This window comes from Cyrtonyx montezumae, unplaced genomic scaffold, assembly GCF_038088225.1.
Source record: "Cyrtonyx montezumae isolate F1298 unplaced genomic scaffold, pur_monq_1.0 scaffold_8, whole genome shotgun sequence".
NCBI classification, from domain to species: domain Eukaryota; kingdom Metazoa; phylum Chordata; class Aves; order Galliformes; family Odontophoridae; genus Cyrtonyx; species Cyrtonyx montezumae.
Window position 1 is genome coordinate 36,005,461 of NW_027072089.1, and position 13,576 is coordinate 36,019,036.

Here is a 13,576-nt window from a genome sequence, read left to right on the forward strand (position 1 = left end):
CACAGCAACATGGGAACAGCATGGCTGAAGGCCTCCCTGGATGCCCAGTCTGGGTCCTCCTGTGGAAGGCACTGGGATGAGGAGGGCTACCAGCCCTGCACCCTGCTCCCAGGCAGGAACAACAGAGCTGAAGGTGGTTGGGAGGCATGGCAAGGACGTCCTGCAGTGGTTGTGTCTCAAGGGAAACAACTGGGCACATTGCTCATTGGAGCACAGGGAAATTTGTTCCGTGAAGGATAAAAGCTTTGCTGGTTTTAAATTAGCTATAACTGCATTTACAATCAAATAAATCAGATGGCCCCCCCGTTCCAGCCCTCAGCTTGAGAAAGTTCACCATACTATTCTGAGTGAGACCGCAGGCTAAGAAGTTAGGGAGAAGTCCTGATACTAACCCTCTTTTTTTTATTACTGTGTTCTGCATCTCATAGAATCACACTCCTCTAATCGCTGAGCAGGTCTGCGCACAGACCCTTCATTCACACCTTCTCCCACTGACTCCTCTTCCTCACCCAGCCTTCCCTGTTCAGCTTCTCCAGGACCTTAACACAGGAGAAAGAGATTGCAGCATGTATACTTTTCCCATAAGAAGAGATGAAATTCTTGAGGAATTAAAACCTTTATGGGTCACTTACCAAAAACGCATTTCTTCTGGTGGTTTTACACAGAGACACCTTCATGCTGGCATACAACCCCAGTGCTGCTGGGACCTGATGTCTGTACTGGTTGCTTCAGGGTGTATTTAAAGCTGCAGTGAAGTTCCTTGCTGGCATCCTCCACTGCCCCCAGGTGACCCAGCGTGACTGATGTCAGAGCAGGGCCCTATCCCTGTGAGAGCCTCTTGCATCCCTAGCTCTCCCGATCTCTATCTCAATAACAACTCCCACTGTACACTAGCACCTATTTATCTAAAGCTCCCCCAGCTGATTTGTTTCACATGGCTGGGTGTTAACCCAGGTTTTCCATCCTCATTCATCTCTTGTTGACATCCAGATGGAGGACCTGAAGGATAAGGAGATGGGAAATGGGGACAAAACTTTCCAAGGTATTTGTCTACCCCTCCTGTCACACGTGAGTTGCAGGTCCCTTTTAAACTCACTTTTAAATTGAGTTAAGCCTGCCATAAGCTTACCAAGTGCCAGTGCTTCCCATTTCAGCTATGTCCTCTGAGAATGACCGAGTTATCCAGTGAATCTGACAATCATCATTGTTGTTTACAACCCCAGCAAAAGTGTATTCACTTTATTTAGTACCACAGCATTTTGCTGGAGATATGCAATGAGCAAAGTATCTTTCTCATCCCTTGTGATTAAAAATCATGTGAAATGCATGTGAACTAATATATTTTAATTTAAAAGCCTTTACTTTCTAGAGTCTGACTTAAGGGTGGAAGAAGAATGTTCTCAGGTGGGCCTGATAATGGGGTCATTTCATTGAGACAGATGCAGATCATTTGGGAGCGGGAGGGGAAAGTTGTGCAGAGAGGATAAAAGAGCCTTTGGGAAATGCCACAAGGACGCTTTCCAGTCTCTTGTCCTAGTAACTGCTTCTGGCATCTTATTATGCCATCACCTATTCCTTTTAATAGCTTTATTCCTTTGGAGCTCTCCCCATCTGCAGACTTGAGACCTTGCAGCAGCCCTGTAGTTATCCCTGGCAAAGATGGGAAGGCCTTCCTAGGAGGGACCCCCTCACCCAGGACACGCCGCCTGCCCCCGCGCTTGTCCTGGTGCTCCATTGACTGGGATCGGCTCTGCCTCCTGCAGCCCCTGGGCTCTGGGGGCTTTGGGGCTGTCTACAAGGCCACCTACCATGGTGTGACTGTGGCTGTGAAGCAGGTAAAGAAGAGCAGCAAAAACCGGCTGGCGTCCCGACAGAGCTTCTGGGCTGAGCTGAACGTAGCCCGACTGCAGCATGATAATGTAGTGCGTGTGGTGGCTGCCAGCACGTGTGCCCCTGCCAGCCTGAACAGCCTGGGCACCATCATCATGGAATACGTGGGCAACGTCACCCTGCACCACGTCATCTACGGCACTAGAGATGTGTGGAGGCAGAGCGAGGAGGAGGAAGGAGGATGTGGGAGGAAGGCTCCGAGCATGGAGGAGGCTGTGTGCTACTCGTGTGACATTGTGACCGGCTTAGCCTTCCTTCACTCGCAGGGCATCGTGCACCTCGACCTGAAGCCTGCCAACATCCTCATCACTGAGCAGGGGGCGTGCAAGATCGGAGACTTTGGCTGCTCCCAGAGACTGGAGGACGGCATGTCCCAGAGCTACCATGTTTTCCAGCAAGGGGGCACCTACACCCACCGCGCCCCTGAGCTCCTCAAGGGCGAGAGAGTCACTGCCAAAGCAGACATCTACTCCTTCGCCATCACCCTCTGGCAGATTGTCATGCGGGAGCAGCCCTACCTGGGTGAGCGGCAGCATGTGCTCTATGCTGTGGTAGCCTACAACTTGCGCCCTTCTCTGGCAGCCGCCATCTTCCATGAGTCACCGGTGGGACAGAGGCTTCAGGGCATCATCAGCTGCTGCTGGAAGGCCAACGTAGAGGAGCGCCTCAGTGCAGCCCAGCTGCTCCCCAGCCTCACGGCCCTAAAGGGGAGCCTCTAGGGGAGCTCAAGGTTGCCTTCATCTTCTTTTCTTCCGCTTTTCCTTCGAAATAATGAATGTGGACTCTTTGACTTTGGTATTTTTTATATTAAAAAAAAATGTTTTGTTATAAGAAAATAAAGACATTGAACAAAATCTTTTTTTAAACAGTAGGAGGGGATAGAGGTGTGAGGATCAAGGTGTTGGTGAGAATATAGCTTTTTTTTGTGTCTCTTTTTAGTTGATCTCTGGTATGCCACCTCATGTAGAACGAAAACTGGGGACAAAGAGAAAAAGTCTTTTCAAGTACAAAAGAGTGCTGTTTCTGGATGGCGTTTTGTACGTAATATTTTCTGGTATTTCCAAATTTGAGACGTGTAGTTCTTTAGATTAACTAGGCCCATGCATCTGAGCTTTTTGTAAACCAATTCAGAGTGCTGATGTTTATTGTTGTCAATTCTTTCCCTGTTCTTATATCTAAGTGTATCGTTTCTAAAGTGGAAGGTGTAAAATATCTTATCTCCCTATGGGAAGAAGGGGCTTTCTTACATTGAATAGCCTCTGACTGACAAGAAGGTGAACGTATTAACAATCTGTTCTTTTTCCAACTTCTAGTCTTTCTGTGCTACCAGGTGTTTGTTGAAACTTGCTAGTTGATTGTGGACTGTTATCTGAAGAATTACTAGAGCATGTTGTGGGGAACAGAAAGTTCCTAGATCTTGCAGATAGAGGAAATTAAATATATATATGAACTGTCAGGGGGATGCATAGATGCAGAAACCTCAAACTGTGGAAAGAGGGCAAGAAATTACTTTCCCTTCTTAATACGTGGGTCAGTACCAGATAAGATACCAAAGGGACTGAAAAGGAAGATTGTTTAATGCAGTAACGATGATACTTTGCCAGTGCTTAAAATGTACATTGTTGAACAAACCTCTGCTCACGACTGCACTGTTTCTTATCTACTGCCTTTCCTAATCAGGTTGTAACGTGTCTGGGAAAGGAACTGCTCTAGGCTATGCTATAGACAGAGAGCTCTGGTTTTTGATTTATCAAAGCTAATCATGTAGATCTGTCTAGAGTTCAGCCCTTATCTGGAATTACAAAGATCTGGCTGCTGTAGCTGATATTGTCTTAGAAAGGAAGCACAGTTTGAGAATGACAGGAGAGCAGGGGAGATGATTTGATCCAATTGTTTTCTTTCTCTTTCCTTCTACTTTCTTCTATTCTGGGGGAAAAAAAAATCCCAGAGGAACTGAGCCATTTTTCATGGTTTCTGACACACATCTGTTCTCGGCCACATGAGATCCTGGAAATGAGCAACTACATGAATTTGAGATGATTCTGTAGGTCTTTATGGCGTTTGAGTTGGTCCTTGAAAATGAATGCTTTATAAAGCAGCGCTAAGCTTAACTCTTTCTTTCTTTCCTGTCCCTCCTAAGTGGAACTAAAAATGCCTGTTGGAATTGAGGAAATGTTGTAATTTCTTTTGTTTTCTCTGTTGAAATAATTATGCTATAAAGCCAGAACTTGTTTTTCATGTTGCATAACTTTTCCTAATGAATGGTTACTATCTTACAGGCGTTATCATAATAAGTCAGTTCCTCTCTAAAATGATTAGCTTAGGGCACATAAAATAAACTGTCAGATAAAACCATTGGTACATCTCATGTTAACTTCAAGCTGTAGACAGAAAGTTTACCCCAGTCTTCAAGAGCACCAATTACCAGTCACTAAGAACGCTGTTAAAAATAAAGTTTTCAGTAGTTTCTAGATGTTTGTGTGTTGTATTTAATGAGTTTGATGTCTCAGCTGACAAAATAAACTGCTAGGAACTTGGTGTTTTGTGCTCATTGATGTTATTGGATCTTGTTGAAAAACACAGTTCCTTTCAAATTGCCTTGACAGAAGAATGTGGTCAAGGCCTACTCCTAAAGCATAACTTACACTACAAGTGCCTCTGTCCTCTGCAATGGTGCGTGGGGACTGCTGAGTCACAGCCTGAACCACTGATTGAGCATGTGAAGGAAAGGCCAGGTCAGCTGCACACGAGAAGGCAATTCACCTGTGTGGCCAGAAGGCTCCACCCCTCTTAGACTTCATTTAAGGGCTGGCTCCCTATTGGAGGTCTTTCCTTTTGGAGTTCTTCCCCTGCAAGCCTAGATCCTTAGAGAAAGATCCTTCCTTTTGTCACATCTTGTTTCTGCTGCTCCTTTAAAAGTGGATTTTCTTTCAGGATTGAGTGAGAGCTCTGCACTGTACTTAATGTTTACGTACATTGTAATATGTTGTCATAACAATGTGGCTAGGTTGCTTTTTTTAATGGTCTTTTCCCAGAAGGAGTACAGAGACCTGTCAGAGCATGCAGAGATAGGCCTTCACTTCTCTAACCCATCTGAGATTAAGGAAAATTCAGACAAAACAGGTCACACACAAGTTCTTGTGCAGGCCCTGATTGAGTGCACCCACATATGCAGAGGGATCCAGCTGATGTCATTGTTAGGCCACTCCAATCTTGGAAGGCCGTGGCAAGTAAAAAAGGCTCTGGCAGGCTCACAGAAGGTAATGTCACTGCTATCTGCAAATCATCAAAATGGAGGATCTGGGAAACAGCTAATCAATCAAACTGCGCATCACTCCCAAAGTAAGTGGTGAAACAACGGATCCTGGAAACAACTCCAAGCATAGGAAGGAGAAGAAAGCAATTGGGTCAGTATGGATTTACTGAGTTCAGCTGGAGGTCATTCACCAGTGGTGTACCCTGAATGCTAGTACCGGAGATAGTACAGTTTAAAATTTCTATTTATAATGTGGATGATGGGTTGGTGTGTACCATCAGTAAGTTTGCAGGTAATACTAAGTTGGTAGGAGCAGTTGATATAGCAGATGGTTGTGCTGCTGCTGAGTGGGACCTTGCAGAGTTGGAGAAATCCATTGGTGGTGATCAGTGGAGGGAAATGTAAAGTCCAGCACCTGGGGAAGAAGAGGCCCAGACACCATTATAGGCTCTGGGCCGACTCTCTGGGAAGCAGCTTTTCAGGAAAGTACCCGTTGTTCCACGTGCCAACTTGACACCAAGTTGAACGTGAGCCAGCAATGCGCCCTTGTGGCAAAAGAGGCCAACAGCATCTTGGGCTGCACTGTGAAGAGCATTTCGAGCTCCTCCACAGCAGCACCAGATGTGATTATTCTGCTGTGCTCAGAGCTGGTGAGATGTGTTTGGGGTGCTGTGGGCAGTGCAGGACTCCAATGGGACAAGAACATGAGTATACTGGAACAACTGCAACAATAGACCATTAAGCTGATACAGGGTTTGGATGCTGAGAGCAGGGAACATTTAGCCTGATAAAGAGAAGAATCAAATAATGGTTTGGGTTGGAGGGGACCTTAGAGGTCATTCTGTTATATCCCCTTGCACCCTTTTGTAGTTTAAAACCATTTCCCCTTGTTCTCTTACTATATGCCCAAGTAAAAAGTTGGTCTCCCTCCTGTTTTGAATCTCTTTTTATGTTTGGAAAGATGCAATGAGGTCTCCTTGGAGCCTCATCTTCTCCAGACTGACCAAGCCCAGCTCCCTCAGCTTGTCTTCTTAAGAGAGGTGCTCCAGCACTCTGACCATCTCTGTGTCCCTTTTCTGGAGCCACTGCAACAGCTCCACATCCTTCTTGTGCTGGGGGCCCCAGGCCTGGACACAGTACTCCAAATGAAGCCTCATGAGGGCAGAGTAGAGGTGGCCAGTCATCCCACAAGGATCACTGAGTCCAACTGTTTGTTCCTCACAGGATCACTGGGAATTCAAACCATGCTCATGGTTATAAGTCAGAATAAATGTTAAGGGCTCCTCACCCTTAGCTTATTTTGTGCATTCCTGAAACTGATCACCAGCAGCTGATGAATCCAAACACAGTTTTTACTGAAGGCCTGGAGAATGTGCTACAACCAGGTAATTGTGGTTTATCAACACCTTTCTATAGTTTCTGAGCATGAAATGCTTATGAAGCTAGTGCTGACGATCCTTCCAATTCCAGTTTGCCCTCCAGCTATCTGCCAGCCGGTGTGCTCTGTTCAGGGAATGAGATTGATGATGCTAAGAGTGGGCCAGACCTCCTTAAGCAAGAGTGGACACATCATGTAGGCTGTGCTTTTTGGAAGGAACAGAGACTCATTTGTTCCGATTGGTAAATGCTAGATCTCTCATGTCTTACCATCAACTAAGTTCCACCATTTGATATAGATATTTTTCTTGGAGGCTAAAATATTCTCCTGTTGATTTAATAGCATAAGTTTTGGCACAGCAAAGTGCCATTTCTGGGATCCTGGGACTGCTATGCCATGCCACAGTGGCTATCTTCTTACTGTGAGCTCTTTTTGTTTATGTTCCCTGTTCATTAGTGGGACTCCAGCACAGGCTGCCTTCCTAGATTCCAGCTCTGCAGCACTGAGTTAACTAGACCAAATAAGCTGGGTTAGCTGCTGCCTCATAGCAGCCCTGGGTAGCCACAGCCTGCATGAAAACTTCAGCTAGTTCCCATCAACACCACAGTGCCTAACTCCCAAATCTGGCTGCCTTTACTCATAATAAGTATATACATATAATACTCAGACAGCTCATATTAAAAAGGATATTGTGAAATGCTTTCATTCTCTTGCACAGTCATCAGCAGCAGTAGAGCAGTAGCTTTAGACATATTAATCATATCAGAGCATTACATTTTGGGCTCCTTTGATCACTGTCAACAGATCATACAGATCATATTGTCTACTATGGGAATGCATGAACTAAATATTTTATTTCCAGCCTTTTTTTTTTTTTTTCTTCAGTAGTAAATGGCATCCTATCCTTTGCACCAAAATGACACACTCAGCACTGGTGAGGCCACACCTCAGGTACTGTGTTCAGTTTTGGGCCTCTCATTACAAGACACTGAAGCTCTGAAGCGTGTCCACAGAAGGGCAGTGACGCTGTGTGGGGTCTGGAGCACAGGTCTGATGGTGAACGGCTGAGGGAGCTGGGATTGTTCAGTCTGGAGAAGAGGAGGCTCAGGGGAGACCTCATAACTCAACTTGAAAGGACAACTTGAAAGGAGGTTGTGGTGAGGTGGAGGTCAGCCTCTTCTCCCTGGTAACAGCAATAGGATGAGAGGTAATGACGTCCAGTTGCACTGTGGGTGCTCAGGGCAGTGGTGGAGTCACTGTCCCTGGAAGCATTCAAGAAACATGTGGCTGTGGCACTGAGGGACATGGTGAGTGGGCATGGTGGGGATGTTGGACTAGTTATTGTTAGTGGACTTGTTTTCCTTAGTGTTTCTTTCCAACCTTAATGATTCTGATTCCACAACTTTATCTAAATTTATCTAATCTTAATCTTCACAACAGCCAATACTAGGGAGCACTGAAATGGTTTCAGATCAAAATTAAAGACTTTTGTCCACGATGAAAAGCAATTTCCATGTACTCTCTTGGGCTCTGTAAAGCTCCAAGATTTGACAAAGAAGTCAAGAAAAATGGGTAGAAACATGGGTACCATGCAATTGTAATGAACAGCTTATAGGAAGAATGAGAAAAGAAATAGGATGGGAGTAGAGTTTTATGTTTTACTCTTTTTTTTTTTGTGGGCGTGGGAGGGGGTGAGAGGTGGAAACATTACTGTTAAATTAAGCAGCAATGGTTATTTATTTCACTTTTACATACCTTCTGGCTTCCCATCAGTGGGTTGCCTCTGGAAGTCTGCTTTTGGTTTGTTCTGCTGTTTGCTTCTCTTTCCTTGGAGGCTTCTTCTGTGTCACCTTATTTCATGTTTCCTCCACACCCTCTTAACCTTCTTATCAGAGAACCCAAACACAAACAATTTCAGCAATCACGATCCAGTTACTTTAAACTCCCTATTTTTACATTCTACGATTATAATATAAACACAGGCACCTAGTTTTATTCTCTGCAGCAAAGAAAAAGAAAAGAGCTGTTTCACAGAACACCACAAATATTTGCACATTTAATGAGGCTTAAGTGGAAGCTTCAGTTTTTGACTTGTCTATCTTATTTTTTTTCCCACCACTTTTACCTACGTTTATAAATCCATCCTCTACAGCAAAGACAAAAACAGAGGTAGAAAACGAATGGCTATTTTTTAATATTAGCTATACTTTGGGTATTTTATGTATATTTTATTTTAGCTATTCATCTGCTACAAGTATCTTACACAGTGTTCAAAGAGCCTCTTTCTATGCTTCAGTTAGCCCAGCTGCCAAATATTTGTCTGCCTGTCAAACGAGCAGCCTTAAAACCATTTAAAGAAAGAAAACGGAACACACACACACAAAAAAAAAGCCTCCTGGCTTCTGTCCCAGTATGCCATCAGCTCAGGATGCCATGGGACAATTTGATAGCAGAGGCACCATTGGACCTGGACTTCCCAGCGCACGAGGCTGAGCTGCCGTGCTCCCTACTCAGGCTGAAGTTCAATAGCTCGAGTGTTCAGCAGAGCAGGGAGGTGACTGCATTTGCCTTTGCAGGGCACCTGGGATAATAGGGTAATTCATAACTTAATAAATATTCTACTGCACATGTGCCAGGCTACAAAGAGTGAAGTAGGCTGAATATTGGAAATGTAAATGTCCCTCTCTTTTTAAATTACTCTCCCCCAAAAGGGGCGGAAGGAAAGGCAGTTTTATTTTCAAGCCATGTGTTGTTTTCAGCCACTTCAAAAATGGTGAAAGGGTTTTGATTCACGTGCCACCGGTGCAACTGGTCCCAGAGACAAGTATGGAAAGCTGCACCTTAACGGGGGTGTTAAAACAGCTGACTGTAAATACGGGAAATGATACACTGGGCAGGCTGCATTTTCTTAGTGGCAGATAATAACATGTAATACAGAAAGTTTAGACGGTCTGATACCATACGCTTTGGCCACCTCCTTGTTTCTCTAATCCAATGATATGCAGACAACACGAAAGCCACACACAGAGAGTTCAAAGGAATGTATCAGACAGAGCTCAGGTCCCCTGAGCTTTTCTCTGCATAAAAAGTGACAGAACTTCTCCAGACCTCCAGACACCCACAGCTGTCATTCCCTGTGTATCCCTGGGGACTCAAGTGACTGCTCTAAGTCGTTTTCTGACTTAACAGGGAGAAAATGGATGTTCTTTACATTTAGTTACTCAATTCATTCAATGAATTCATGACTGTCAGAGGAAAATCAGTAATTGGTTATGAAAATATTTTTTCGCTCTGCATACTTTAATATTACGTATTTTATTTTACAAACTCGTGTGTTGAATTGCAAACAGTGTTTGTAAAAGTGCCGTAGTGGTAAAGATTAGTGCATTGAAACATCAGCCTATGGCAGTGCATGGATCAAATGATCAAATGATTGGATCTAAGAGTCTTGAAACAGTGTTTAAATTTGGGCAAGACCATAAACTCGGTTCAGACAGGTCACCGGAGACCGTGGGCCACAGCAGTCTGGTTCAGCTGAAAGCAGCACTGCCTTCCGCCCATCCCCACACTCCAAAACCCAACTAACCCCGATCATCAGAAAAAAAACAAAACTGACCAACTGGACTCCTTCTGCCTACCACTACCAAGCCCCGAGCTACGCGAGAGGTTTTCTTCTTTCTAACCCTGACGATTGCACTAATTAGCATGACAAGTTACTGCTATACTTCAAGGGGATAACTCGAATGGCTTAGCGGAGTATACAAGCACACCAATAATGGTGGATTCTTCACTGAGAAAGATATTTCTTTTATATTACAGAAAAGAGTAAGTCTAAAGAGTTCAATTTCTATATCAAAGATGTTATTATTATTTTTTTCCTTCAGGAAATGGGAGAAGCAGTCCCTGGATATTAGCATATACATTTGTGCCACCCAGAACAAAGTGATTGGCTTTACCTCACACCAAGAATATTTCACAAGAGTATATTTGAAGCAGTTTTTCCTCTGAACACATCAGGGACTTTCAAAAAGGAAATATACCTGCTGCAAGTTCATGGAAAGGGGGTCATTGATAGAATGAAGTACAGGCTGGGTGGTCTCAGAAATATCTTCGTACAGTCATAATTATTGAAAGATTATGTTGTAATGTAAGTATTTTATCCTTAAAATAAAAGCATGAGATCATAATGCTGGAAAATCTACAGGTATTGGTATTTATTTTATGTTTTAAGGGGGTATGGCTACAATACTCAAAACCACCTTCTATGTATAGCACAAAATTTAACTTGTGCTGCATAAAAATTGAATATATTTGACCACAGCCCTCTTATGTTATACTACCTGTTCCTCAGTTTTCAGCATACTGCTCCCCTTGATCCACAGATGGAAGACCTGTTGCTGGAGTTTTCACTCCACACGGGAGTGGTGATGTTTGGAACAGATGCGTGATTGATGGAAGGGAATCCACCCAAAGGGACCGGGACAAGCTGGAAAAGTGGGTCCACCCGAAATTCACCACCCGCTACTCTGCCCTCACGAGGCCCCTCTGGGGTACTGCGTCCTGGCCTTGGGCCTCCAGCACAAGAAGGATGTGGAGAGATGATCAGAGTGCTGGAGCACCTCTCCTATGAAGACAAGCTGAGGGAGCTGGGCTCGGTCAGTCTGGAAAAGATGAGGCTCCAAGGAGACCTCATTGCATCTTTCCAAACATAAAAAGAGATTCAAAACAGGAGGGAGACCAACTTTTTACTTGGGCATATAGTAAAAGGACAAGGGGAAATGGCTTAAAAACACAATAGGGGAGATTAGAATTAGTTGTTATGAGGAAATTCTTTACAGTGCCAGTGCACAGGCCCACGGGGAAGCTCTGGGTGCCCCATCCCTGGAGGTGCCCACGGCCAGGTAGGACACGGCCCTGGGCAGCCTGAGCTGGTGGGATTTTAGCAGCCCTGCCCAAGGAACTAGATTGTCTTTAATGTCCCTTCCAACCCAAACCATTCTATGAGTTGTGTGCACCCAAGTATAGTTGCTCTTAAAACCATTTAATGTATTGTTGCAGGGGAAAATATATTTTTTTACTTTCTAGTAATTTTAATAGTACATTTCCAGGGACACCAACAAAACTATATTCCTTACTTGTAATGATAATGTTTTACAGACCACATTTTCACTACAAGGCAAGTAGGAACTTCTGCTGTGTATTTAGGTGAAAGACATGTTTATTATAATAGAGTTCCCTTTGGCTACACTGAGTTCTTAACAGAACAGACTCCTCTATGGAACAACATTACAAACTCTACAGTTGTTCCTACCCCCCAGCTACAACCTCATAATGTCTAAGTAGTAGGCTGCAGCTGCCACTTTGCCACATTAGCTTTTGAGAAGTTAGCAAGCCCTTTGAAACCAAAACTTCTTAATCTCTGATGCCTCTTGGATCACTTTCATGTTACACTGTGGATCTGACCATCTGTTCTGAACAATCACAGTGTAATGATTTCCTCGGTAGCTACTAATTCTTGTCTCTAAAGCACAACTTTTACACCGAAGTACCCTGTTTAGCTCCAGATCCTAAGTTTTATGTTATTATTCCTGTTTCTGTCCGTTTTTGAATAATTTAACTTTGCTAATTCACACAGCATCAGGCCACAATAGAAGAAGTGTTACTGAATTGGCTTTAGTTTTCATTTACAGATGGGAGGGTTGGGAAGGGCATCTCTTCACAAGTCCCACAGAACTCAGCCTGACACCGGAATACAGCCTCAATGAAATTGTGATATACAACAGATCTGCTGATCTGACCGTGAAACAATTCCCTCCTACTCTGTCTCAACATGGAATTAGATTAGATTAATCTGGTCTTTGAGGGAAAAAATGTCATCGGTCACTTCATAACGGGATTCTAATACAAAAAACATCATGAGCAAAATGTGTGGTACATACATTGGTAAACATAATTACTACAAAAGCATCAATGCTTTCTTCCTCAAGGACAAAACCCAACCACGCAAATCCTCTGCCACCAGTAGCTTTCCACAGCCTTTGCAGGAGGCAGACATTAGGATGAAAAACAATTGCTATAGTCCTTCATTAGCACAAAAAGCATTGTGGGAGCTCGTACACACTGCACATGCTGCTAATTCCTCAGTCCTCTGAGTACAGAACCTGTTGAAAAGCCAGTGAGGCAAGCAGCAAACCAAGACCTGCACTGGAAGCCACTTCCAGTTCAGTCAGACCAGCTTGCTGAGGTTATGTCAGTATGAGGTGAAAAGGAGCAGCTCTTCATGACATGCTACAAACCATTGCAGTCTTCCTGCACGGACTGCTTTTTCACACAAACCGTGACAAACAGTGCCAAATGGTAGAGCCAGAAGCAGAATTGAAAAGATTTGTGTTGTTTGGAATTTTGTTTTTACACTTGACCTTTCCGCAGATTGATTTCTAAAATGAAAACTGAGTTCTGTTTCTGTGTCCACTAGATCTGCTTTTACTGGACTGGTGCTAGGAGTTTTCTGTACAGGAACGGCAGGGCTCCCTCCCTTGTGGTAAGGTGGCCTGGATAACAACAGATGGCATGGCAGGAATGCAAGTGTCAATAGTGCGTGTGAACAGAATACCCAAATCTGGCCGTTCTGAGAGGATGTTTGCCCAAAAACTGATAACACTAAGGGGAAATTGACAATAACAAAGTTTGCTTAAGGCAACGATCACCCAGATTAAACAGTAACCAGGGGATTAGCCAGAGAAAAGAAGTTAACTCGAAAGGAGGTATCCTCCCCATTGCACACTGCACCTCACTGCCAACCCACCCTAATACAGGGGTATGGGTGAGAGGATGGCCAGCCTGAGGCCACAGCTGAACCTATGCTTTCACCAGCACGTGGAGTGGCTGCGCAGGTATGCATGCCTGCATCTCCAGCTAGCACTTAGAAACTTCTTGCTCTCTTACTTCCATCCTGAGTGTTCAAAGACATGCTGTGGTGACATAACACAGATTCAGCGTGACCAGAAATGCTAAGTGTATTGGCTGGTAAGCATTTCTACTGCTATAATTTG

The 13,576-nt window shown here is 44.2% G+C and overlaps 1 protein-coding gene across 1 annotated transcript; it reads left to right on the forward strand.

Annotated features, from left to right (window-relative positions):
• The first annotated feature begins 1,460 nt into the window (after nucleotides 1–1,460).
• Nucleotides 1,461–2,658, forward strand: MOS (MOS proto-oncogene, serine/threonine kinase). The gene has a single exon (XM_065752540.1). The coding sequence runs from the start codon at nucleotides 1,503–1,505 to the stop codon at nucleotides 2,607–2,609; it is 1,107 nt and encodes a 368-aa protein (XP_065608612.1). The 5' UTR covers nucleotides 1,461–1,502; the 3' UTR covers nucleotides 2,610–2,658.
• The last annotated feature ends 10,918 nt before the right edge of the window (nucleotides 2,659–13,576 follow it).

Excerpts from the sequence above, each read along its gene's own strand:
- MOS (XM_065752540.1), top strand. The coding sequence starts at position 1,503 with ATGCCACAAGGACGCTTTCCAGTCTCTTGTCCTAGTAACTGCTTCTGG.